At 42.9% G+C, this 26904-nt stretch overlaps 1 protein-coding gene across 3 annotated transcripts; it reads left to right on the top strand.

Annotated features, from left to right (window-relative positions):
• Positions 1-626: 626 nt before the first annotated feature.
• On the top strand, positions 627-26206 carry LOC110835238 (monocarboxylate transporter 2). 3 transcript variants are annotated; one of them, XM_087358325.1, is made up of 9 exons: positions 627-775; positions 4095-4199; positions 14839-14870; positions 16800-17063; positions 22530-22805; positions 22918-23251; positions 23333-23793; positions 24225-24431; positions 25539-26206. In XM_087358325.1, the coding sequence occupies exons 4-9, from the start codon at positions 16871-16873 to the stop codon at positions 25922-25924; spliced, it is 1857 nt and encodes a 618-aa protein (XP_087214451.1). In that variant the 5' UTR covers positions 627-775; positions 4095-4199; positions 14839-14870; positions 16800-16870; the 3' UTR covers positions 25925-26206. The 3 variants fall into 3 exon arrangements, with proteins under 3 accessions (XP_087214451.1, XP_087214452.1, XP_021930949.2); XM_022075257.2 differs by having other exon boundaries at positions 630-775; positions 22530-22787; XM_087358326.1 differs by lacking the exon at positions 14839-14870.
• The last annotated feature ends 698 nt before the right edge of the window (positions 26207-26904 follow it).

Raw genomic sequence — 26904 nt, 5'->3', positions numbered from 1 at the left:
CACGTTTTTAGCAACTGGTACGTATTCAGTCTAATAAGAAATTACATGTCACAGAACCAAAATTTTCGTTGCTGTAGTTACAAAAGCTAAACTTTATTTTGAGGTTTAAAACATTTGCAAGATTTTTCTTTAGATTCATATTCATCTTGGTGTCTCAAGTACAGTCGTTACTTTCCAGGAGACTTCCCAGTCAAGATCTTGCTACATGTCAGTCCATTGTGCCTCCACAATGTAACTTCTAAGTACTAGAAAAGAAGTGTCAGAAAATATAATTTTGCAGTTTACTTAGTTACCTTCTTTATCTGTCTCTGGCCTTTACCAGATGCTTCTGGTTTCATAATAATACAAAATTGTGCATAGATGATCATTAAGACTTTCGGTCTGGCCTTGGTGAACCCACAGTGCGGCTACATTAGCCAACATGGTTATATTTAAAATTCTGCTGAAAATAACTAACAGTATCTGCGTTGGTAGATGTGAAAGATTTCGTTACACTAGTTGGTCTGCACTAAAAGTTGAAGTTTGTTGCGTCGTGCGGCGCTGGCGTGGTTGATGGCTGAAAGTAATGGCTGTAATCCACAGATGGCAGTGGTGTGTTTTATGATTTGTTTAACGATAAGTTTAATGAATTGGAAAAGTACAGAATTTAATTTGACAGTTGCTTGGAGGGACTCGGGCATAACACGAAAATCTAGCGTGAGGATAGCCGATCTCCGGGCTAAGATTTGAAGCCGAATACGAAGCAAGAATTGTAACTGCTCGGCCTCGACGTTCGGTAAGAAGCCATTTTAAAAACGATGGAATTTCATTATAAAGATCCTTCTCAGCCGTGTCTATCAACCTCCATTCCCACAAGTTATCCTCCCATCTCCTTCTCGGTTTACCAAGTGACAGTTTTCTATTAGGATTGCTCATCAGAATTTGCAGGGATCGATGTTACGTGTCTGCCTTTATTTCACTGTATAGGTTATGAAACACAATATCCGGAACAGCGCAACTTGGGCCTGCTTAGTCCAGTTTAACGAGACACCCTTTCAGGAGCACTTTGCTTTCAGACATTTGTAATTCCACCGACACCATCAACTTTTGCGTGAGGAGGGGTAGTGACAGAATCTGGCAATGTTGACGATTATTTTAGGTTAACCCGCGACTGAAAAGTGCGCCCGTTATTAGAAGTCGCGATTCCAGTGTTCACTTACTTGGCCATGTATAATTTTTTTCTCATACAGAAGGTTCGGAGGCAGGGCACTGACCTCCAGTCAACCCATTCTTATTGTCCTTGGAAATTCCGAAATCAGCCAGGGGACAGAATTATGGGCGTCTGTATAATCATTGACTCGATAAAGTGAGTGGAAACTAACTGCATGGTTTGAAGTCGATGCCCTGGACGGGTAAGTACATTTCTGTTTGAAGCCAAAATGGCTCCGAGTATTCTGCCGGGGGGTAAATCGACCGAAACGTGAAACTGACCAACTGCTGAATTAGTCAAGGCATTACCTGTGTTTTATGGAACCCGAAAACATTTCAGCTTGTTTACGACACCATCACACAACCCTGTTGGGAATCGGTCGAAAGCAGTTCACACTATTTCTGTACGCCCATTTTCAATTGGCCTGACTGTCGTTCCATCTACCCTTAGGTTTTCCAACTTCTCTCTTTTTGACTCCTAATATATTCCGACTGTATTTAAGTTTACTTCGGCTAATGCAAGGGTTTTATGCATGAAGTCTTAGTTCCGTGATCACCCACCGACACGTGACTCGAACGTCTCTCCTGCGGCTTCTGATCGTCAACTGTTACTCGCATTTAGCAAGCGGCCTGTCATCCTATATTTCCAAGTGCATCATTGGTTGTTATCCAGGCGATGGTAGACCCAGGACGCGTAGGTACGAGTCCACAGCACAGCACATTGCTAATAGTTTGAATGCAATCGATTATAAGGTCAGTTGGTCTCGCCGCTCACAGATTTGAAACGAACCTATAATCAATAGGTACCGTACGTATAACGGACCATTATTTCACTTATCTGATAGCCGTTGTCAGGGCCGTCCAGTTAACTGCAGTGGCCCCATTAAAATTTGAATTAGTGGCCCCCCCCAAACTCAGTGGAATTATAATTCTGTTGCCTGTCACCTCTCAAATCTTCGACATTTTGCGTACGTGTAACGTGAGAATCGATGAGTCCTGCAAGGCTTGGGAGAATTTACTATTTTTAAAGAAGTTTTTCCCCGCGGATGCAACGTTACAAGATTAAATAAGTTTAGTCAAAATATTTGTGGGGCCGATAGACGCTTTCTTCTGTATAATTGTTTATGATGGCAAGACGATAAATACGTCATTTAACAATTTCTTTTTTCAGAAACGGGAATATTTTCTTTTGTACTGATGTACGTGGAATACGTATGCCCAAATGTTAGTGTAATATTATCATTAAATCTGATAAAATTGGTTGTTTTATAATTTAACGTCGCTGTCAGTAGCTTATGGTGTGAAAAGTTTTGAATTGAAGGATGAACATTTAGTAACGAACAGGAAAGGATATCGAAGAAATCTGTCGTGGTTTAATTTCTAACGTAGCTCGGCGTTTACCTGTAGGGGCTGAGGTCGAAGTCAGAATAGCCGGTCTACGAGCCGTGATTTAAACCAGGAACCTCCTGAATACGAAGCAGGAAAATGAGGCGATTCAGTACATGATTTATGCTGTCTGATGTTGTCTACATTCAATGCGATTGATTCAAGAACACGTTCAGATTTCAAGAACGAAAATTTGGTTGAATTAGGACAATTATGAAGGACCAATTTATTATATATTATTTATTTAGTGTTCTGTCTGACGACAGGTCCATATGAACAGGATCCTTCCATCCTTTTCTCGAACTGGGACCTGTTCATATACGTTCTTGGCAGATGATCCAGAAGTGGTTTGCCATTGCCTTCTTCTGTGTGTGAATGCAGTGATTGTTGGGATGCCACGGAGGAAAACTCCGTGTTGCCTAGACCACGGCCTTGCCCAACACAAGTTATAAATTCGGGCACCGCCGAGAATCGAACCCGAGACCCCAGGATTACAAGGCCAGCGTTCTAACCGCTAGACCACCTCATCTTATTATTATTTAGTGTTCTGTCTGACGACAGGTCCATATGAACAGGATCCTTCCATCCTTTTCTCGGACTGGGACCTGTTCATATACGTTCTTGGCAGATGATCCAGAAGTGGTTTGCCATTGCCTTCTTCTGTGTGTGAATGGAGTAATTGTTGGGATGCCACGGAGAAACCGGGGAAGCCCCCGGAGGAAAACTCCGTGTTGCCTAGATCACGGCCTTGCCCAACACAAGTTATAAATTCGGGCACCGCCGGAGATCGAACCCGAGACCCCAGGATTACAAGGCCAGCGTTCCAACCGCTAGACCACCATAGCAAAAACAAGTTCTCATCTCACTACTGTGTAGTCCGGACACTTGTGGCTCGGTTTGGGCAATAATTACATTTTTGGCACGGACCAATACGATACTAAACGCTGTCCGTCTGTTTATTAGACATAACGCGTAGACACGTCAGAATTTTAATTGGTTAGGTGTATGGTAACAAGGGATCTGGCTTCTTCCCAAAATGAAATAAGTTATATGGATTTATGAAATCAAAAGCCAAGTGCCTGCTTGAAACGGCGAAATCTAATTCTAATCTGAAGGCGTGCCCATTAGCGTATATCCCGCGTAAGAAAACAAATATTCCGTCTTTAGATACAATTTCCTTGTTTTTGTATGTCTTTCCCTCCTGTCTGACGTTGAGAAAGGAAATTACGACTTCACGGAGAAGGTTGGCAATAGTGCAAGGGTGGTGATGTAGAAACTTAGAGATATCGAATGGAGCAACTGCGAACAGTTTAATAAGATGGCATGTCACGCTGTAATTTGTTTCCGCCTGGTTTCGAAACAGATATGTAGAAATATGAAGCAATTATGAAACAAAAGCAGGCAGGAGACGAAAGGTGTAACTGAAGTCTAACTGGTATTTCAGAGAGCAACGTGACTCATTGTTACAAGTGCCTCGGATTAAAATTGTTGCTAATTGCTACCGTGTCACTCTCCATCAGCACGCGGGGTGGCGCTGGCGTGCAGGTGGCTGCGTGGCTTGATCAGTATTGGTGGAGCGGCGGCCGGGTGCAGTCGGCCTAGCGGAGCAGTGTCTCGACTGTCAGGTGAGTTAGAATCACACATTCTAGGTTAGAATCATGATAGGAAGGGGCCTTTCGGAGTCAAATAGACTTTTAATTGCATGTTAGGAAAGAGTACTCACTGAATTGATGTCTCATGACTAGAGTTCAAAACAAAACCACGATATAAGAACAGGTAATTCGAAAATGCGGTAGTATTCAACAACAATAAATAAATGAAATCAAAATAAGTTAAAAGCAAATTAAATTCTGACAATTCTTACAGTCATTCATTTCAGAACATTTCGTGTCTTCTGTCTCAAAATGTAAAGACTAAAACACAGAAAATTGTGATTTTGCTTTTGTTGTAAGTTCTTTGAACGAAGTCCACGCAGTCAACGCATATTGGACTGATAATGCCTGCATGTTACAACTCGAGAACAGCGGAATAACATTTTGGCGAAATCTGATTTGGACTTCGTGCCATGGGAGGTATACCGAAACTCGTTAACTTATTAATTTAAAATCAGTAATGACATGGCAAACTGCTGAGGTGGTAGCGACACTGTCTTAAAATAATGCATGGCAAGGTAAATTGATAGTTTTGAAAAGTGCGAATATTTTTTGTGATGATGGTTTCGTGAAATATAAAATAACAACATGGTGGCCGTGCGAACATTTTCCTTTGCATTCAGTGTTTCCAAGAAACTAGTTATGTGAAATTTGGAACAGAGACAAATCATAAATACTGCAAATTAGTTAATATTTACAAACATGGCAACATTGCGAAATTTGTGGTATTATCTGCAGACATAATGTGTGTAAGAAGTTTATCAGATAACCTAAAATAGTATTCTGTGAGAGAGGAAGCAATTATAAAGAATTTGACTCGAGTGGGATTCGATCGTACGTCCATTCCAGAACGCAAACTTCTGAGCTGAATTGCACTGTAGGACGTAGCTCAAAAGGGTAATGATTGTGGCTTCATATAACTGACATTTTGAATTTTATTCTGATGGGTTCACCATTTATTCAGTACATTGGACGCATAATAATTGTGCATTGGCGTAGGAACATTACCTATATACCTAGCTAGGAGCATTTAGAATGCGATGATGAAAAGAACTTGGAAACTGTGTACTGCGATATGAATTTCACCCTTCATATGAACAGGAAGCTGAGGGAATATCTGGACTTAACGAGAACGAACATTAACAGGACTCGGGGGGGGGGGGGAGGTGAGTGTTGAGGAGTGCGTAAAATCAAGAAGGGTTTATAGGCCGGACACGTTGCATTGCGGGGGGGGGGGGGGGGCGGCGGCATGAGAGGTGTTTTTCTTGATTTTGTCGGAAAACCAGAAAGGTCGCGTGACCAGTTGAAAGAAGTATGTGATCAATGGCTGGATCTTTTGAACACGATTGTCGACTCTCAGGTTCATCAATTCTGGGTATTTTTTTTAACGCTTGGGCGAGTAGGAAGCCATGGAGTGAGCCAGTTTTGTAAAAGATAGTTGAAGTTTACAGGGTCCAGTGTCAAGTTTTTGAGTTGACGGTGATGGAACTTTCGGGTTTAAAGACTGGTCGGCCTCTTTAATTTTGCTTTAATGACGTTATATACGAAATCATAAAAGCCAATTTTTTTTTATTGTTCGAATTTTTTCTCCAGAACGGTTCTGAGATGATACTTTTTTTTAAAAAAAAAAAGACCACGATTTCGTGCAGGGCTGGCCTTGGCGGTGGGTAAGCATGGCGGTCGCCTAGAGCGCCGAGCTGAAAGGGGGCTCCAAACTTACATTGGTATGTCCCGGAAAGTTGTTAAGTAATAAGTTATTTTGACAAGCAACGTAAAACATGAATTCGTACGTGAATGTTATGGTCGTCTTTCCTGACGTTCGACACGCGCTGTGAATGTCGTAGAGGTTGCGGATTTGTAGGAGGGGATCAGTTGCTTTACGTGATGACACGACCGCGGAATGTTATGCCGTGGTTCTGTAAGAAAGTTAGGGCGGGAGAAAGGTAGGACAGTGTGAATAAATTGTGGTCAGGTAGAGTTTGTTACAGCTCAGTACATTTGTACATTTTATTGTAGTATAGACGTGGAAGAACGCACATTAAATTAATATTATGATGTTATTCTGATAATGTTTGTTTAATTTTTCTAAATATTTCGTAGAATAACAGAGCAAAGTTTGTCGTTCGTAACTTTTTTGTTTAATGTTTTGATAAGCCCACGAACTACAAGACGAAATCAATGCTTCAACAATTTCTGACCTCGCGTTCGGAAGAAAAATTCTGAATGAGACCTAGAAGTAGATGGGAGGGTAATATTAAAACGGACCTTAGGGAAATACGGTCGGAGGTTATGGATTGAAGTTTTCTGGTTCATGTTTGGGATGGGTGACGGGAGATTTTAAACACTGTAGTGCATCTTCTGGTTCACTAGAAGGCAGAGCTGACGTACCATATATTGGCTTCCCATGAGACCTGCTGCATTTGGTCACTTCTGAGAGCCACGGCTTAAGAATGAACTTCAAAAATCCAATGAATCTTTTTACAAAGAGACGTAGAGCAATGAATTTAAAATTCACGTAATATTATTATTGTCAATTTTTTTCTACGAGTCATTACTTAACATACAAATTGTTATTGTTGTAAAGTCGGTCTGTTGACCGGGGGAGGGGATGTTATTTTTGGTAAGGTTGGTCGTCCTGAGTGCATGCAACCACATCCTATAAAATTGCCATGGTCGTTGAACAACTTTACCTACATGCAGTTACAAAAGTCTGTACAAACGATGATTATGTTTCGTGTGACAAAGTTCAGATATTTGGGGAAAACAATAACAAATGAAAATGACACTCATGAGGAAGTTTGGAGGAGACTAAATTCCGGAAATGCTTGCTACTTCTCAGTTCAAAATATTTTGTCTTCCCGTCTGATTTCTAAGAATCTGAAGATTAAAGTATACAAAACAATAATCTTGCCTGTTGTTTTGTATGGGTGCGAAACATGGTCTCTCACTCAGACGGAGGAACACAGATTGCAGGTGTTTGAGAATCGGGTGTTGAGGAGGATATTTGGGCCTAGGAGAAAACTGCATAATGATGGGCTTAAAAATCTGTACTCCTCCCATAATATTGTCAGGGTGATTAAGTCGAGAAGAATGAGATGGGCGGGACATGTAGCGCGCATGGATGGGACAAGAGTGTGCACCGGGTACTGGTCGGGAAGCCTGAGGGGAAGAGACCACTGGGGAGACCTAGACGTAGATGGGAAGATAATCTCAGGCGGGATCTATGGGAGATAGGAGTTGAAGGAGACTGGATTTTGTTGGCCCAGGACAGGGTCCGGTGGAGGGCTTTGGTTAATTAGGTGATGAACCTTCGGGTTTCGTAAGCCATCTGGTTGGTTGGGTCCACTATTTGGGAAGCCTGAGGAGAAGAGACCGCTGGGGAGACCTAGACGTAGATGGGAGGATAATCTCAGGCGGGATCTATGGGAGATAGGAGTTGAAGGAAACTGGATTTTGTTGGCCCAGGACAGGGTCCGGTTGAGGGCTTTGGTTAATTCGGTGATGAACCTTCGGGTTCGGTAAGCCATCTGGTTGGTTGGGTCCACTATTTGGGAAGCCTGAAGGGAAGAGACCGCTGGGGAGACCTAGACGTAGATGGGAGGATAATCTCAGGCGGGATCTATGGGAGATAGGAGTTGAAGGAGACTGGATTTTGTTGGCCCAGGACAGGGTCCGGTGGAGGGCTTTGGTTAGTTCGGTGATGAACCTTCATGTACCTTGAAACTTATTACGAGGAACCTGTCGCTGGTAAAATCAGACGGATATTACACGACCTTATTTTTGTTTGTATGAGTGTTTTGCCACCAGTTTTCCGCACGACCACAAGAACGAGACGCATTTAAAGTGCAGAATATCAATTTCTGTGCCCCGAAATCAATTTTTGGCGAATTTTGATAAATCTGCTGTAGTTTAATTCATAAAACACGTTTGGAACGGTGATGTTAGTAGTACACACTTGGTGACATCGTCATACACGACCTCTGAAGGTTTAAATTATTGACATAATGTTAGTAAATAAATTTTCGTAATAAGGGTTTCTTCATTAAAAAGACTAGATACAAAATATGTTTCACTTTTAACCCTTTGAAGCCGAAGATCGTCTGAATATTATTTATGAATTCAGTCCGTACCGCGAAGAAAACACTACACCTCACCATTACGAAAATCAGCTGGTTAACCCTTTGAAGCCGAAGCTCGTCTTCATAATATTTACGAATCCAGACCGTACCGCGAAGAAAACACTTCACTTAACCATTAGAAGTCGAATCAGGCGGTACCACGTAAGATTTAACATCCCGGTCAAAGCCTTAAACAACGTAATTTGTTTTATCGATGAAATTAATAGAACATATTCAGGAAATACTTGTTATTATTCAGCTTAATAATTGTAATGATTGTGTCTACTGATCAAACCTCGAACACAATTATGTGTGAAACGATGGCCTAATCGGTTTTGCGTTAGCCATTGTTCTGGGGAAATGGCGTTACTAGAATTGGTACAGAATTGAAGTCAGGAAGCTGGACACATAGTTCGAATGAGGGACACAAGAAATACGTAATAATTATGAGGCCCACAGGTGAAGGAGGGATATAAGAACGACACATAAGCCGAGCTTTACCGGCGCAGTCGTTACCAATATAAACCGGAAGTTGGAACCGGTCGATATACGTTAGACTTAGCGTCCCGAAACCTCAGTAATGGCGGGTGACACGTGACCTGCGTTTGTAACATTTGCTTCTGGCGCCGACAGCCCGCGGTTCCTGTTTTAGACGACACGCCATTCACGTGTGTCGAACAAGTTGCCCGCTTGTAGACGTGGGGAGACGCTGGCTGTTTCTGAATGGCAGCCGACTTGTTCGATTCTCTTTGGCGTTCATTTGTTTCAAACAAATCTGTTGTTGCAAACCTAACCGTTCTGCACAGAGTGAATATATATTCACTTGAATTTCGTTAAATATAACCGTCATTTCTCCCGAAGATGGCTGTCTTCTGGGTTGTATCGCTGTGTAGTCTGGTAGAGTTTCCCAAGGATTCAGGGGGTCCTTGCTGTCTCCATCATCAGGGACATTTAAAAAGCTGGTAAACTTCTATCAGACTACACGACGCTACGACCCAAAAGACAGCCATTTTTTCTCGGACTGGGACCTGTTCATATACGTTCTTGGCAGATGATCCAGAAGTGGTTTGCCATTGCCTTCTTCTGTGTGTGAATGGAGTAATTGTTGGGATGCCACGGAGAAACCGGGGAAGCCCCCGGAGGAAAACTTTATGTTGCCTAGGCCACGGCCTTGCCCAACACAAGTTATAAATTCGGGCACCGCCGAGAATCGAACCCGAGACCCCAGGATTACAAGGCCAGCGTTCTAACCGCTAGACCACCTCATCTTATTATTATTTAGTGTTCTGTCTGACGACAGGTCCATATGAACAGGATCCTTCCATCCTTTTCTCGGACTGGGACCTGTTCATATACGTTCTTGGCAGATGATCCAGAAGTGGTTTGCCATTGCCTTCTTCTGTGTGTGAATGGAGTAATTGTTGGGATGCCACGAAGGAAAACTCCGTGTTGCCTAGACCACGGCCTTGCCCAACACAAGTTATAAATTCGGGCACCGCCGGGAATCGAACCCGAGACCCCAGGATTACAAGGCCAGCGTTCTAAGAAGTGTTAGCAATGTGATTTCAATTTAGCAGTGCCTGAGATAAAACATGGGGTTGAACAGAGATGACCTCCGCGTTTTGAATTCATTGCATATCGGTTGCTATGTAAAACAATGTAGAAGAACTTTGGTGCTCGCTTTTAGAATGAGGGATTGAACTGAATGTGTTGTTTGTGAAGGAAGACTCTTTCTTGACTTCTGTTGACGGGCTGGCACGGATGGAACATCGGCGTTGCACGATAAGGTACGTGGAACAAGCCCGTTCTTCGCGTGCAGTTCAGAGACCTCGCCTGGTCACGCGGCAGATAATTACGTGACTTTACTGAATTTCTTACTCGCTCCACCCGTCCGTCTGATAAGGTTCGAAACTCGTAAGAATTCCAGAGTGCTCGGAGGCGTCGGCTTTGCCACATATTGTTACCGGGTTCCATCCATAACGTGAACGAAACGCACTCCCAAGCAGCTATGCTGTCAACTTACCAATTTCCTATTGTAGGGACAGGGGACACGATGAAGTCCATGATAACGTCTCCGGAAGAATCAGAGTTGACATTTTAATACGATTCTCTCGTGTTTTTATCGATATAATGAGGTTTTGTCGTTTGAGAGGTTTAATCCCAAAAATTCTGTATGCATTTATATTGTTTTCACGACTCAATATTCTTATAAAATTCGTATCTGATTGAATTAACTGTTGAAAAACAATTAAACAAATTAGAAGCGATGTTACAGCCACGTTTCTGGTGAAGGCTCGGAGTTGATTGTTGTTTGTTTCCGCGGTTCTGATATGGCCGCTAGAGGCATGACGATCTACGCTGTGGAGAAAATCAGGGGTCATACGAATGAGACCTCAGCATGGAATCGCTCACCAAATGAATGAATGTGACTATCCCGAGGCGTTGTGCTGGGCTCGTATAACAAATGTTTACAGCTGTTCTCAGAGTAATAATGCCTTGTGAAATGTTCAGTAGAATGTTTGCGTTATTACGCATCCCAGACATTCATTTATTTACATAAATTTCGTGGACAATAAATCAGTAGTTGGCCTGATTGATGAAATCAAAGATGGCGGGGGTTTGTTATTGTTGGAGTAACGAAGGACGGAAAGAAGATTTGAGAGTAGAATTTTCTTAATGGTGCAAAATAAATAGATGAGTTTCACATCCACTATGATAGGCGTCAATGTGAAAGGAGATTATGTCTGATAATCTGGATAAACATCTGTGGCTGAAGAATTAAGACGTAATCTACAAGAGGGAGTTCGTGGAAGAAATTGACAAAAACCAGGAATTAACGACTTCGATCCTGGCTGGCATTTTGTTTCAGCAAAGACTCTTCATTCTGTGTATGGATCACTAATTATGAAAAAAATATATCTTCTTCGAGTATTATAGATTCAAGGAAACAATTCTGCAGACTCCAGTAAATATTAAGTGAAATTATGGCCCTGATTAAAACAGAATTACCTCATATTTTTTTCCTTTATCGAGACTTCTCGAAGATTTCCAACAAAGCATCTTTTTATATTAGGACAGACAGAATAATTTTAGCTTAATTTTTTAAATAAACGCGTATATTCTGATGAGCGCTTAGTTATGATGTTAACACATACTGAATATCTCCTAGTTATATGGGCGTTATAATAAAATAATGAATTATTGTTTAACTGAGTCATATTATACATTGTCCACAGCCTTGTATCGAATTATTGAGGTTTTTTATCCAGTATTTCACTTCGAAAAACTGATAATCGATAAGGTTAATCCACTTGTCAGAGGAGCTCAATTGCATGTAAAATCCTTCTTGATAAAAAAGGCGCTGAAATTAGACTCAGTTGCCTGGCAACCTCATCCTAACACAAAACACAAGTTCAAGACCTTCATAGGAGTGGCTGAAAGTAGACCTAATAAATGCCAGTGACTCTCGGAGAGGTCTTGAAACATGGGCCATCCTTTAAATCATCATCGTTTTATGACAGTCAAACATTTTCTTCCAACAAAGAATATAAATAAACAAGAAACAAAAAAGATTGCGAATCATGATTCACCTCCAGCAATGCATTAAGAATTATTGGTTCACGCCGTCCACAAGACTTTAACAAATTTTCCTCGTGGTACGCCACACACAGACACACAATCCAGGGAATGCGCACGTTTCTCTTGTTACAAGGTTCGATCGGAAAGTTTCAAGACTGCGTCTATAAAAACCCGTACACTTATCTCGGGTATTAAATTCATCCATCACCCTCGAAGTAGTTCCCCTGGGAGTGAACACAACGATCCCAGCGCCGCTGCCAAGCCTGGAAGCATCCCTGGAAATCTTTCTTTGTCAGCCTGTCAAGCACCATCTGCGATTCTGCCTGAATCTCTTCTATCGTCTCAAATCTCCTTCCCTTTAGCTGAATTTTCATCTTTGGGAAGAGGAAGAAGTCACACGGAGCTTAGAAAGGAAGTTGGGGTCGGTTCTTGCAAGATCTTTGAGCTCCTGACAAACGAGAAGTCGATTCTGCTTCTGGTCCTCAGACAGGATGCGTCGCATGTGGAGTTCTTCCTTTAGAATCAGCTGACAGGTCCCATAGCCTATCCCAACAATGTCGCACAAGTCGTTGATGGTACGACGTCGATCTTCGTAACATTTTCGGGCGTTGTGCTCGAAGATGGTCGTCCAGAACGCTCGTCATCATCGACAGAGGTTCGGCCATTTTTAAAACATGAATGCCACACAAAAGTTTGTGCACGACCCATTGCGGACTCCCCAAATGCTTGCTTTAGCATTTCATAGGTTTCCGTAGCCGTTTTGGCGAGTCTTTGGCAAAATTTGATGCACACGCCATTCCGAAATCGCAGGAGGGTCGGTGTAATGCACTACCAAAACGCCCGTAACTAAGAAACAAATGCTAATTCGATGATGCCGGCTGGCACACTGATTCACTATGAATGTAGGCCGCACCCCCTAGCGGCAGAAGCTCGTACTACATTCGGTTCGCCCTCTATTAACACAGTCTTAAAACTTTCCGATCGCACCTCGTACTACAGGCCTAACGAATTAAAAACAAATTTAAAAACTAAAATGTCATCATTCCGTCAGCTGCTGTAAATCATCATCCACTTTCCTAACAGCCTTCATTGTCGCCAGATGACTGGGCGGTGATGTAGAGAGGTGTACAACCTGTGGTACTAAAGAAGCAACGAGTTTAGGGCCCGCGGTAGGCGCCAGAGCGTTGCGTCTGTTTGTGCCATCTTCCCTTCAAGTAACTCACTCAGTTGCGTCAATTTAGATAAAAGTGTAACCGGAAAGTGACGGCCAACGGAAGAGGGGAAGAGATTTCTGATCAGAGTTGAGACTAATCTCCATTCACAGTTCACATATTTTTCGGGATTCTAGATTCTTAAACCGCGCTGTACAATGAATAATAGACGCGCTGTAGTAGAAACGTTCCTGATACGTACACACAAGTGAGTCCACAACCAAGAAATAGATACGTGTCTTCTGAACTGTGCGTTGTAATGAACTGGATTGTGGCTGGCTTATTTGAACACCGCAAATGGTCCTCCGGGTTGCACAACATCAGAAAATGTTGCTGGTTTATTAACTATGAACTGTGTAAGACTTGAGGTTCTCACAGCGGTGAGTATGAAGATTTCCGTCTTCTGGTTTGTTGCGTTGTGTAGTCTGGTCGATGTTAACCAACGTTTCAGAGGTCATACTGCCTCCATCATCAGAGTATGAAGATTTCTGTCTTCTGGGTTGTTGCGCTGTGTAGTCTGGTCGATGTTTACCAACGTCTCAGAGGTCATACTGCCTCCGTCATCAGAGTATGAGGATTTCTGTCTTCTGGGTTGTTGCGCTGTGTAGTCTGGTCGATGTTAACCGACGTTTCAGAGGTCATACTGCCTCCGTCATCAGAGTATGAAGATTTCTGTCTTCTGGGTTGTTGCGCTGTGTAGTCTGGTCGATGTTAACCGACGTTTCAGAGGTCATACTGCCTCCATCATCAGAGTATGAAGATTTCTGTCTTCTGGGTTGTTGCGCTGTGTAGTCTGGTCGATGTTTACCAACGTTTCAGAGGTCATACTGCCTCCATCATCAGGGCGATGAGTATGAAGATTTCTGTCTTCTGGGTTGTTGCGCTGTGTAGTCTGGTCGAAGTTTACCAACGTTTCAGAGGTCATACTGCCTCCGTCATCAGGGCGATGAAGATTTCTGTCTTCTAGGATGTAGCGCCTTGTAGTCTGACAACAGTTCAGCGACTCATCTCCCTGATGATGGCTACAACAAGCAACTCTGAAACGTCGGTCACTTTCAACCATACTACAAGGCGAAACATCCCAGAACACAGTCGTCTTCAGCCTGTATTTCCACGCTTTTGGTGTTTAGCATAAAACTTCCTGCACAAAGCAGGACTCATTAACAAAGCAATTCATAAGAAGAATATTTACTTCAATGCAGTGGTTTTTAAACTGCGTTCCGCTGATAAATTTCTGTAATTGAACATATCCGAAAAATAATTAGGCATAAGGTAACACTGGACGCTGAATTCACTCCCCGACAGAATGCAGTCCTCTTGCATTGTTCGAAATGTAGGCCTACGCCGAATTTCGTTATTAAAACTCAGAAATATTCCTGTCATCAGTTGCAGGTCCGGTACACACAAATACTTCAGCTTGGTGTCCGAAATCCGTCTTGTTTTATCTGCAGCTGTTAGTTTCAGTGTTAGATTCCATCAGCAGGTAAAACACTGATTTTCCTCAGCAGACAGTGTCCGTCTGTCCGTACGACAGACATAACTCGATTCACGTCCCACGATGGCCGAGGTTCATCAGGAATGAATTTAGTTAGTATCAGGTCTTGAATTCTTACTTCTATAAATTCTGGTTGATAATACGCCTGTACGAGATGTGAATTAATAAGATGGGCGACCGCGTTACATGTGTTTACCATTTCGTTTCAGAATGAAAACTGACGGGCCGGAGCAGCTGGCACGTAAGTATTAAGGTGGGGTCGCCGAAGCGCTGGCTCCGGTATTGATCCTTTGTGAAAAGATTAAGGAGTTTCAAGAAGGAGACAAAGAGGTCATATGATTTTCTTCAGTTCCTCCTGAAAACCATCCACGACTTTTTCCTTTCGACGCCGTCGTAATTCGAATTTCTGTTTTCATTCCTACTGTTCCTACTGACTGAATCACATTAACAACACTGTCAGTACGAAGATTCGAGGAGAAACAGTTGTGACACAGATCAAAGAGGATTCGGAATGGAACCACAGAAAGATGACAACGGGGTCTAAGATCCAAGAATGTGAATAGTATTTCATGAAAGGTCATGGTGTTTAAGAATCCGAATTAAATAATAAATTATAATATGAAAATTGAGTAAGATATAGAACTTAAAAAATTAATACTGTTCTTATAAAATATATATATTTTTAATGAGATGGTAAAGTTGCGTCATATTGTGATATAATAAATATATATTGTTTAAATCTTGTCCGTCTAATCACAATAAATTCTTATTAAATATTAAAATATTACAATAATTAACATTTAAAAAATTTAAAATATTAAATGATGTTCTTTATCGAAATGGTCTAATGTAAATCGAATATTTCGATAAAGAACATCATTTAATATTTTAAATATTTTAAATGTTAATTATTGTAATATTTTAATATTAATAAGAATTTATTGTGATTAGACGGACAAGATTTAAACAATATATATATTTTTTTAAATTCCAATAACTTTATGCTACAAAAAAATGTGAACAATTTAACAACTTCAACAGATAGCTCTGAATTATCTGAAGATGTCTGAAATTAGTCGAAACGTGTTGGGGGTAAATATCTGTAATAAATAGTTTTCTTAGATGTTTGGTTATTAATGTAGTGTGTGCGTACTTGATGTAACAAACCAGAAATTGGATTGTGATGTCCAGCACTACTGGTTAAGTCATAGGACCGTCAAAGGCGACTTTCTCATGGGAACCACCAGATGTCACTGGCTTCAGTCAGTAGCCATTGTGTTGCCACGCTGTCAACCGTATCTGGTAGTCGGAAATAGAATTTCTGAAGATATTCTCAGTGTAGGTTTGTCGTATTTGTGATTTATTTACTATAATACCATTAGACTTCCGTGAATGATAATCTACAAAGCTGCTAATGTAACGTAATTCCTAGTTAATTGGCTGACAGTGAAGGAAATTAATTTTGAACTGCGAGCAATAGAGGAATGCTAGACTACATTACCTCATACGGGGTACCAGAACATAACCTTGTAATTTGAAGCGAACGGGGTTTAAAGTATGAGCTTCGACTTACGTATACATTTTCGAATTATCCAGATGTTCATTGCAGACGGTCAGATATATAAATACTGATCTTCGGGTAAAATGTACAAAATCATTTTACTAAAATCATTTGCGTAATTCAGTCACAGACAGCATGCTCGTACCTCTAAATATTCCACAGCATCCCTCACATCTGTTAATGCCCCGGGTCTGACTTCTTTCACAAACGTGAAATGTTTTTAAAACACTTGTTGTTTATATGCAGCTTTTTTAATCTCCGGTCACGCTGAAAAAAATCAAAGAAATGGTCTTCCTAATAAACATTTATAACAAAATAATATGTAATTTGAGGTATGCACGGCTGTAAGGACGATTTTAGCGCCGTGTAGACTCGTCAGTATATGCCAACGTTTCGGAGAAACATAATGTATCCATCTTCAAGGCCGAAACATATTGCTTCCATCTTTAGATCTGAAGATGGAGACAGTATGTCCGAGGCGTTGGCATCTACTGACGAGTCTACACGGCGCCTACGTCTAAAAGGTGGACGTTATCAAAACAATATGTTATTTTGCATTACCATCACTTACTCTGATTTATGTCTTCGTGTTGACGTCTCGAAATAAAGATGACGTGGACAGAAGTGGCTCAGGGGCGTAGTGTCCGTGTTGTGTCCGAGGCGCGAACCACGTAATCGCCATGTTGCTGGCTGACGCCGAGAGCTGCTACAGCGAGGAGATGGCGCCCGCCTTCCAGTCCGTGACGCCTTCCTTGTCCCCCTCGCCGCCTCCGCCACTGCCGCCCCAGGCCAGCACCGCCGCACGATGGACAGACCTTGTGCCGCCTCCACACTGCCAACGATGTCCCCGATTCACCGGGACCCTCAACAAGGGTGAGTGACAGTTTGCTCGCTTCGTCTTCGTGTTCTCCAAATCTTCACTGAGTGGTATCTATATTAACCACATTCCTTAACATTCACTAACTCTGCCATCTTGTCCTTAATCAATTTATTGACTTTACATGATTTTCAGATCAAAAAATCGATTATTTCCCTAAATAGCATTAAAAGTAAAACGAGGCATGTGAATGAGATGCTTTGGGGTAATAACTTAATTTTTAAACGTAATTTAGATTAAATTCGGGCTTCAGAGGGGCAGGACAAGTCGACTGCCAACAGAATAGACAGGCATACGCGTGTGTGAGAAGCGCCGTGCACTCCGGCAACTTGTCGTGCACGAATGCAGTGCAGTTAGCCTAACCGTATCTCGCGTGTAAGATCTGAAGTTTCACACGGAGGTGAACGCGTTGGTTGAGGTTTTGTAGGTTATGACGAAAGCTGAAGATAAAGCAGGACGTTCCTCCGAAACGGTTGTGGTCACCTGCAATTCTACACCAGTCACGCCTAGAAGTTTCGACTTTCCGTGGTTAAAAGCAGATTCTGGTTTGAAGGAATTTACGTTGTAACTTGCGTCATTCTTGTCCTATCCGGACCGTGAATTAGATTTGCTATCCGTCTCCATCTCCGGCTTTTCCACCTGAGAGTTTAACTCGGAAGTTGCCTTGTTATTTAGTTTGGTTGTTGCCCTGACAATGGCTTTGTGTCGCCTAGCAGCCAAGTTTTGACGAAATATATCAGTCACACTCTGCGCTACTCATGGATGACCGAAAATTGGGAACACGGACTTCAGGAATTTGGAAGAATTTTAGTAATCCACCGTTGTTTTAATTCATATACCACTCCCAGAATTTTTTGAGCTGGTTTTTCTTTTGGGGGGTGGGGCGTGGTGTCTACTATTGGCTCGTTTCGGCTTGGTTTATACAACGTGACGAATAAGTAGGTCACAGGTCAAAAACATTCTGCGAGACGGTGTTCTCTCCTTTGTAACACATTCACACTGTCCATACTCCGTCTACAAAGGGAAATGATCTTTTGGATGGTAGTAGACAACGGAGCATGCGCACGGCGCGTCATAAATCCTTTCTTCCGCCCCCCCCCCGCCCCCACCCTCCGTTTTCTAAGATGCCAAGATAAATGAGGCGAAAAGCGCGTGGCACAACATAAGAATTTTTCTCTTCGGAATGTCTCCAGCAGGGGTACTGTTACATCACTACTTTCTTTTGTTTTGGGGCTTTATTCATATTCTGTTAAATACTTTTTTTAAAAAAAGAAATTCTTCGAAGTCATAACGTTTCGAAGGTGAAAAAAGGAATCGAATATATAAACAGATTTGGCTCAGACAGGGCAGGCGTCTCCCTAATGCACTAATCAAAAACTTTCCTTCGTAGCATTGCGATATTTTTAAGAAGTTTCTTTAAAAAAACCATCCAGGAGACGGACCTCCTCCACTCTTGATATCTGACCGATTATAAAAAACCACTACAAACATTTCACCCACGCAAGATCACGCTACATTTACGAAACAACATTGAATGTGATAACAAAGTACAATTGATCTAGAAGAGGATAACTTTCCGATATTTAATGGACATCTGACGAAGGATTGCATTTACAATATTACATTTGAATTTATATCGATTATACACCTGAAGATGGTTCATTGAAAACCGAAACACGTCGTGAAAAAGATGATGCTGTAATTGTAAATCGAACATTTCGATAGAAAGAGCATCATTTTAATATATTTTAATATATTTTAAATATTAAATGTTAATTATAGTAATAATATTTTAATATTTTAAATATTAAATGTTAATTATAGTAATAATATTTTAATATTTAATAAAATATTTTATTGTAATTAGACGGTTAAAATAAACAATTATAAACAATTATAACAATTATAATAATAACAATTATTAATACAAAAGTGTTGTATGTGACGGAATCAATTTACAGATTAACGCAAATGTCATTTCTCCACCTCGAAATTACTACACGGAAGATTCTCTACTAAACTTCTGTGTGACTTAAAAACCGTATTTGCTAATGAGTGTTTCTAATTTATCACGCGACTGAAATTGGTTATTTGTCTCTGCAAAACTTAATATCCACCCCCACTGCAAGACATCATAATTTACAGTACGATGAATGCGTGGAGCTGTTCATCCACTCGTCCATACGTCTTCGGGCGTGTTCATTAATTAAGCACGAGCTTCAATTCGTGCTACAGAGTGAGTCAATACAATTCCTGGTAGAACGTAAACAGAATGTTCATCACATGCATCTCAAAAGCCAGCCATTGCATCATTTTATATACCGGTCATCAGTTTAAATACTGTGCCAGCGGTTTCCGAACTGTGGTCACCGAACCCCAGAGGGCCTACAAATATATTACAGGGGCTCGTGAGATATTTTCAACAAATTGTTTGTGAAGGCCCCAACGGAAACCGCATTTATGAGGTGTTATGAAGACGATGAAGAGAGACTTTGCTGTTTATTTGAAGGAGTCTCATCTTCTCGGTTTGGTAAGAATGGTAGGCTGTGATTGGCTGTCGAAGATATACTAAGTACTTCTGGTACAAGGTTGATGGACCGGAGTCGAATGTCAGGCATCATCGTGCTCGTATGGAATTAGTCCGGTTATTGATCGAGCTTGGACAAGACGATACCGCTTTGAGTCAGTGTAGCAGCAAACATTACGGAACCGGTAACATCCTACCGGTGCGTACAGGAATTTCAGTTCCTTCCACATCCATTAAATTCATTATTCATTATCATTCGACGCTATTTATTCTGAGATACTGACAAACCACCTTACACGGTGGTCTAGCGGTTAGAACGCTGGCCTTGTAATCCTGGGGTCTCGGGTTCGAATTGATAACTTGTGTTGGGCAAGGCCGTGGTCTAGGCAACACGGAGTTTTCCTCCGTGGCATCCCAACAATTACTCCATTCACACACAGAAGAAGGCAATGGCAAACCACTTCTGGATCATCTGCCAAGAACGTATATGAACAGGTCCCAGTCCGAGAAAAGGATGGAAGGATCCTGTTCATATGGACCTGTCGTCAGACAGAACACTAAATAAATAAAAATAAGTTTACATCTCACAGCGTCTTAAATTAGGGGTCAACGTGGCCGTGGGTTCGAATCCCACTCAAGCCATGGATGTTGTGCTGTCCTGTGTACAGGTAGAGGCCTTGCGACGGGCCGATCCCTCGTCCAAGGAGTCCTACCAAAATGTCAATAGATCAAAGCCAACGAAAAGTTGGGACTCGCAGTGCTCAGGAACTTGAAGAACGAATCGTTCCCAGTATCAAATTAAAGTAAGTAGTGTCTTGAAATGACGTCATTTAATACAGTTCTCTGGTATTGATAATTGTAGATATGTTTTTTAAAAACTGTATTGAATGCCGTATCGCAATGTCCCGTTGTGATTTCGATAAAATTTCATCAAAATATTTTGTCACGTTTACACGACGAATTAGCAGTTCCTGTCGCCTCAACACACCGTCGTAGCTTTCAGCCCAGGTCGTTCATCCTTTCAGTGAACTACGCGTTATTCTTTTGTTCTTCAACAAAAGGTTAATGTTTTGCGCATGCGTCACAGACAAACGATAATTACATATTCTGGTTTGAATATCACAATGTACAATTTAAGGGGTCTTTTTTTTATTCCAGCTGTGTTGATGTACGTGCTGAGGTACAGACTTGGTTACCACCGGATGTAGACAGCAAAGCGTTCACTTTCATTTTGCTGTCGGTCCGTCCTGACGCGGCTGGGAAAAGTCTCTAGCATTAATTTAAGTTTCTCTTCAACTAGGGCAGACATATTGCTGATTTTGTTTATCAGGCAGCATTCGTAAATAATTGTAATTAATGTATTGTACATAAATTCCATATATGGATAAATACAAGGAGATTACTGAATGACTGGAATTATGATGCCATCTACACGCTTACATCACTTCCGGTTTGGCAAGCGCTTCGTTTTTGTTTCACAGTTGGTACATGGTGATAAATGATTCAAAATTCAAATAAATATTATTCTGGTTATGGTATAGATTTTGACACCGTGTAAAGTCGTAGGTGGTTGTGAACGTTTGGAGAATCACACTCTCTCCATCTTCAGGGTGCCTTGAAAACTTTAGATCTCACAAAGATACTTCTTTGTTTTAAAACAACAAATCCACAGGAAATGGAGGTTTATTACAGATAAGATAATATCGAAGACGAAATTCTCCCCTCAGAAGGATAAGTAATAATAATAATAATAAAAACAAAAGTAATTCCAATAATTATAGGAGCAACTGGAACCATCTAAAAATCACTCAAAAAATATTTGGCCAACATCCCGGGCGATCACGACATTAAGGAACTTCAGAAAACTTTTGTATAAAGTGAAGCTTTCGAGGCGACTGAAGTAGATGAAAGACTCTCGGGTAAAAAGCCGCGTCAGGTGGCTGAATGGTGAATGGACCATTTCTTCTGCCAACGTTTCGAGAGCCATCTCTGCTCTTCAGAAAACTTCCATTCTAGGATCATCATACATCATTCGAAAGACGCTCGTGTAAAGGATATAATGCCTCACGCGAAATCTGTACAATGCGTGTAACACGTATTAAAAATAAAATGTATTTCGGAAATAGCTCCTGCATTATGTACATCAGGGGCAAGGTTTGTCTCAGGTTTTATTTATTTATTTAGTGTTCTGTCTGACGACAGGTCCATATGAACAGGATCCTTCCATCCTTTTCTCGGACTGGGACCTGTTCATATACGTTCTTGGCAGATGATCCAGAAGTGGTTTGCCATTGCCTTCTTCTGTGTGAATGGAGTAATTGTTGGGATGCCACGGAGGAAAACTCCGTGTTGCCTAGACCACGGCCTTGCCCAACACAAGTTATAAATTCGGGCACCGCCGGGAATCGAACCCGAGACCCCAGAATTACAAGGAATAATAATAATAATAATAATAAAGTGAAATCAAAAATAATCCCGATAATTATAGGAGCAACTGGAACTGTCTCCAGGTCACTCAGAAAATATTTAGCCAACATCCCGGGCGAACACGACATCAGGGAACTGCAGAAGACCGCCATTTTAGAATCTTAATACATCACTCGAGAGACGCTGTCGTAAAATGTTTAGTCATCTCTCACAATAAAACTATTAAGAACAAAATGTGTTTCGGAAATAGCTGCTGCATTCTGTACCTCAGGGGCAAGGTTTGTCTCGGGTACATGGAAGTAAATACCCTGTAAAATGGTGAATAAATGGAATAATTCAATTTAATTCAATTCTTTTTATAATAATAATAATAATAATAATAATAATAATGTTCTGGAAAATGTGCAGTTTCTCGTCGCTCTACTCACGAACTGAACGCGCACATCCTGCGAGCCAATTGGGTGATTAGTCTGCGGTCTGCAGTGGGGCTGCTGCTTGTCTGTTGCAGACGACGAGGACGACTCGTGTCCTGTGATCTGCGAGCGGGAGATGCGCAGTTTGCATCGCAACGTGCCGGCTCTCAGGCGCAGGGACATGGACACGTCGACCATCCGACAACACTACTACCCCGAGGGTGGCTGGGGCTGGATTGTGTGCGGGGTAGGCTTCCTGGTGCACCTCCTGACCTCGGGGATGCAACTCAGCTTCGGTCTTCTATACCTGTACACGCTGCGCCATCTGGGGGACGCGGCCCCCATGGACGCAGGTACGGCCGGCCGAGCAGGTCCGTAAATCACGCGGCGCGCAAGCTGTAATTACGCGGGGCGGAGCGCACGGTATTGCTAGGCTCTTCAACTACAGTCTTAGCAGGCTCCTCAACTGTTGTCTCCCCGCAGCGTGGCTGGGGGCCCTGTGCCTCGCCGTCTCCATGGCGACGGCCCCGCTCGTGGTGGCCCTCTGTCGCCGCAAGTCCACGCGCCTCACCGCTGTCTTCGGGGGCCTCGTGATGGCCCTGGCCTGTCTCTTCACGTCGTTCGCACAGCAGCTGCACCAAGTCCTGCTCAGCTACGGCTTGGTGCTGGGGGTCGGTACTGGGATGGCACGCGAGACGTCCAGCCTGATGCTGGGGCACTATTTCAAACGACGCCGAGAGTTCGTAGAGATGGTGGTGCAGTCGGGCACCGGCGTCGGCATCGCCCTATTCTCCGTGTTGTACAAGGAGGCAGTGGGGTGAGTGTATACAGGGCGGTGCGGTCAGGTTGCCCGTTGGCTCGCCTGTCAGTGACAGACTTGTTTGTATCCAATCGACAGGAAGTTGGGCTGGCGACTCGGCCTGCAAGCGGTGACTGGCGTCGTCGCACTGAGCTTTTTCCTCGGTGTCTTGTACCGCTCGGCGTCGCTGTACCATCCGCAGCGCCGCGCCATCCTCCACCTCAAGAATCAGCGAAAGAAAGTGAAAGAGAAGAAGGGGAGTGTCGCGGTGACCCACAAATCGCCTTTTCTAGACTTCTCGCCCCTGCGGATCCGCGCCGTGCAGATGCTGCTGCTGGCTTCGGCGACGGCGGCCCTCGGCCTGTACACTCCCGTGTTCTACCTCGCGCTGCAGAGCCGGAGGGAGGGCCTGGAGGATAGCGCCCTGGTACTCATGCAGACGTTCCTGGGCTTTGCGACTACTCTGGGCTGCGTGGGCTTCGGGCTGGTCGTGGCGCGTCCCAGCGACCAGTGTCTCATCTCCAGACAGTACTTGTGCCAGGCTGCGATGGTGGGCGTCGGTAAGACTCGGCTGTTGGGTTATCAAGAGTCGCACAAGACACGTTAGACCGGGAAACGGGCGGACTGAAGAAAAGTAGGACGACTTAGGATATCTTTGAACTTCCCTGTTAGATTAGACTGTCTTTTTTTATGACCCTAGCAACCGGAGAATAAATAAAAATAAATACCAATCTTCTAGTAATATCCAAGATTTATTCCCGGACTGGGTTGCAAATGACTGCTAATGATTCTGTGCTTTGTCTCTGATCATCGCTTTTCAGTGGAGTATCATCACGTATGGTTAAGCAAGAAATTCCACTTCTAAAATTCAGGCTAAGTTACTTCCATCTCGAGGTTAAACCTACGCAGTTGAGACAGCGCCGTTAAGTAATCTAAGATTCAATCACTCGCGGTAACTAAAGCTCCGACCGCTTTGTTCTCCTGTTTGCAGGCGTGTCTCTGCTGGCTTTGAGCACGGTGCAAGGTTACCATGGGTACGTTCTGTTCCTCTGGCTGTACGGAGTGTGTCTGGGGGGCTTCCTTTACTCGCTCAAGATGTTCACAATGGAGAGAGTCAGGGCGCGGTACTTCACCCGTGCCTGGGGCTTCGTCCAAGGCGCCGAGGCCATACCCGTGCTACTGGGTGTACCAATCACAGGTTTGTATTCCTTCCTCTCGACTGCAAGACCACGTGTTTACGTCTCGTCGTTGCAAGGCGGACGAACTAGGTGTTTGCGGTGTGATCGCGTGCTTCGGTACTCCGGGAACCGTTTAGTGTACCAAGCAATCACAATGCGACATTAAACAACGAGAGTGGAAGGGTCTAATTCGTACCGTAACACACATGTGTTCTTTGACAATTCTGAATGCTCCTTGCTAAAATAAATACACGCGTTATCGTTCACACTGCATTCGGTCCTACGAGAGTACAGCCCCGTTTTTCCTTTAATGCTACGTTACGTTCCAGGAAAACACCGCGTAATTGAAAAATCGAGGTTATGTAAAACGTTGGTTCAACTGCAATCGAAAGGTTAGGAGTTGATTGTCACACCATCGTGTGTGTTCTTTTCTATATAAACCCACACGGCCACACATTCTTTGTTCTATTAATATGAAACACACCAAGTTACAATGTGAACCCACACTGAAAGTTTTACAGTTCTCTGACAATGTAGCTTTTAGTCAATAGAATTCACTACTGGTGCAGAGCAAATTGAGATCTTTTAATATCTTCATATGTGGTGCACTTATTTGAATTTCTGTACACTGAGCCCTTCGTGGGTTAATTCAATGTACGACGTGATAATAAGAATAATATAGCAACAGTCAAGGGTGATATATGTTTTTATTCGGTGTCACGTAAGTAGGGCTTAAGTCATTATAGATAACGCTTGACTTACACAGTTCTTACTTACCAAGCTGCGAAGACGTGTACATTCGACTGTCGTAATAAAATAAGCACTTCCGGTAAGGTACGTACTCTTTGATATCGTACGAGCGGCGCAAACAAATGACGAACGAGAAACGTCGTGAGGTAGACATTGAGGTGCTGCGATCTGGTGGCCAAAATGGTAATATCGAACAAGGTGGATTCAATTACCTGTAAATGCACGCTGCAAAGAACGCATGAAGATTTTTTTGGTGTATTACGGCACGGAATACACTTTCCGAGCTTGTTTTAAAGACAACCCGGGGCGAAGAATATAACATAACATATTAATTTGTTAGGATCAGTTACACTCTGAAGTAAGCAAATTCCCCTCAGGCTACATCAACCAGAGCCATCCGAAGGCTGGCTACTACTTCTCATTCTTGTCAACGATGCTCGGAGCGGCGCTGTTGTTCCTTGTGGGCTGTCCTAAGCGTCCGGAGGTGCCCGTCGACATCGCTCCGTGCTCCTGTACTTCTGTGTCGCCCGCCAGGCTCCACATGCCCAAAAGCATTTCTTTCGCCACAACCCTGGACCTCCCCCTCGGCTGCATCTCGGAGGAGGCTCTGCCCGACAGTCTCATGTTGGGCTACGACTTTCGGCCACTTCGACCCAGCAAGAGCGTACCGGAAGGCCTCGCCACGCGCCACGAATGGCGCCAGTGTCACCGACCTTCCGTGCGACAAGTGACGGTAATAGAACAAATGACTACGTCCGTGTGACGTCACGCTGATCTGTCTCTCTCGGAATCGTAGACCTTATGCAGTGACAGTGCAGTGTTTGTTGAAACTAAGTTGGTAAGACTTTAATGTATCGTCTTATAAACTTAGAGAATATACTTTCAGATCGACACATCTCCCTGTACGCTCAATGTTACGTGAAGTTTAAAACAGTTCCAGACAACATCGCACGGATGTCAGCCCCCAACCTCTGTCACCTGTAATAACTTTGTTATTCTTTCTTGTGTAAAAACGCAGTTTTAGTAAATTTGTTATTTACAATCAGCTTGAAGTTGACCTTTCACCTTTATACGATAGTGTATGGAATATGTGCAGTCATAGCTTCGTGCCTCCTGAGTTCTTTCATGGCGTCGTGCGTGATGTCGCGCCTAATCTGAAGGGCCCCGAGTACTCAGGACAAGGACAAGGTCCAATGCCCAGCAACAAATGTGTAACTGTTATCTTCAGTACCTCCTACCCGCCGGATACTGGAGTTTCCCTGGGAGTGAAGGGGTTAGGACGTGTAGCTATCCGCTCCCCTCCATCTAGTGCCCAGGTTAGGAATGGAGGTAACGTTATACGCATGCTGCATTGTGATGCTGAATTTTCATCTTATTGAAGGTGAACATAATCACAATGTCCGTGCGAGGATTCGAAGTAAGTCATCCAGCCATTCCGTCCTGTGATGATACTGCTTTCAAATAGACCTGACTGGCCCTTTCCAGTTCATAATGCTGATGCAACATCGTAACGTTCAGTATGTTATTTTATGAGCCAATAAGAAGTCTGAGATTTCTTTCCTACAGTTACTGCAATTTCATTTGCAGGGCTCCTGCTGCATACAAGGCAAAATAATTGGTCAGGTACCTGGAAACGCGGCCTAATCAATAAACATTTTAAATATTGCCTATAACTTTCCAACAGATGGCAGTAATTACCGAGTACTTACATTTCGCCATCATGTGACAAATATTCAAACTTCG

The sequence above is a fragment of the Zootermopsis nevadensis genome, unplaced genomic scaffold (assembly GCF_977971745.1).
Source record: "Zootermopsis nevadensis isolate Lab colony 2312 unplaced genomic scaffold, Znev_1.0 Znev_ptg000030l, whole genome shotgun sequence".
In the NCBI taxonomy this organism is placed as follows: domain Eukaryota; kingdom Metazoa; phylum Arthropoda; class Insecta; order Blattodea; family Termopsidae; genus Zootermopsis; species Zootermopsis nevadensis.
The sequence above is the reverse complement of the archived record's forward strand: the minus strand, read 5'-3'. Positions and strand labels throughout refer to the sequence as shown.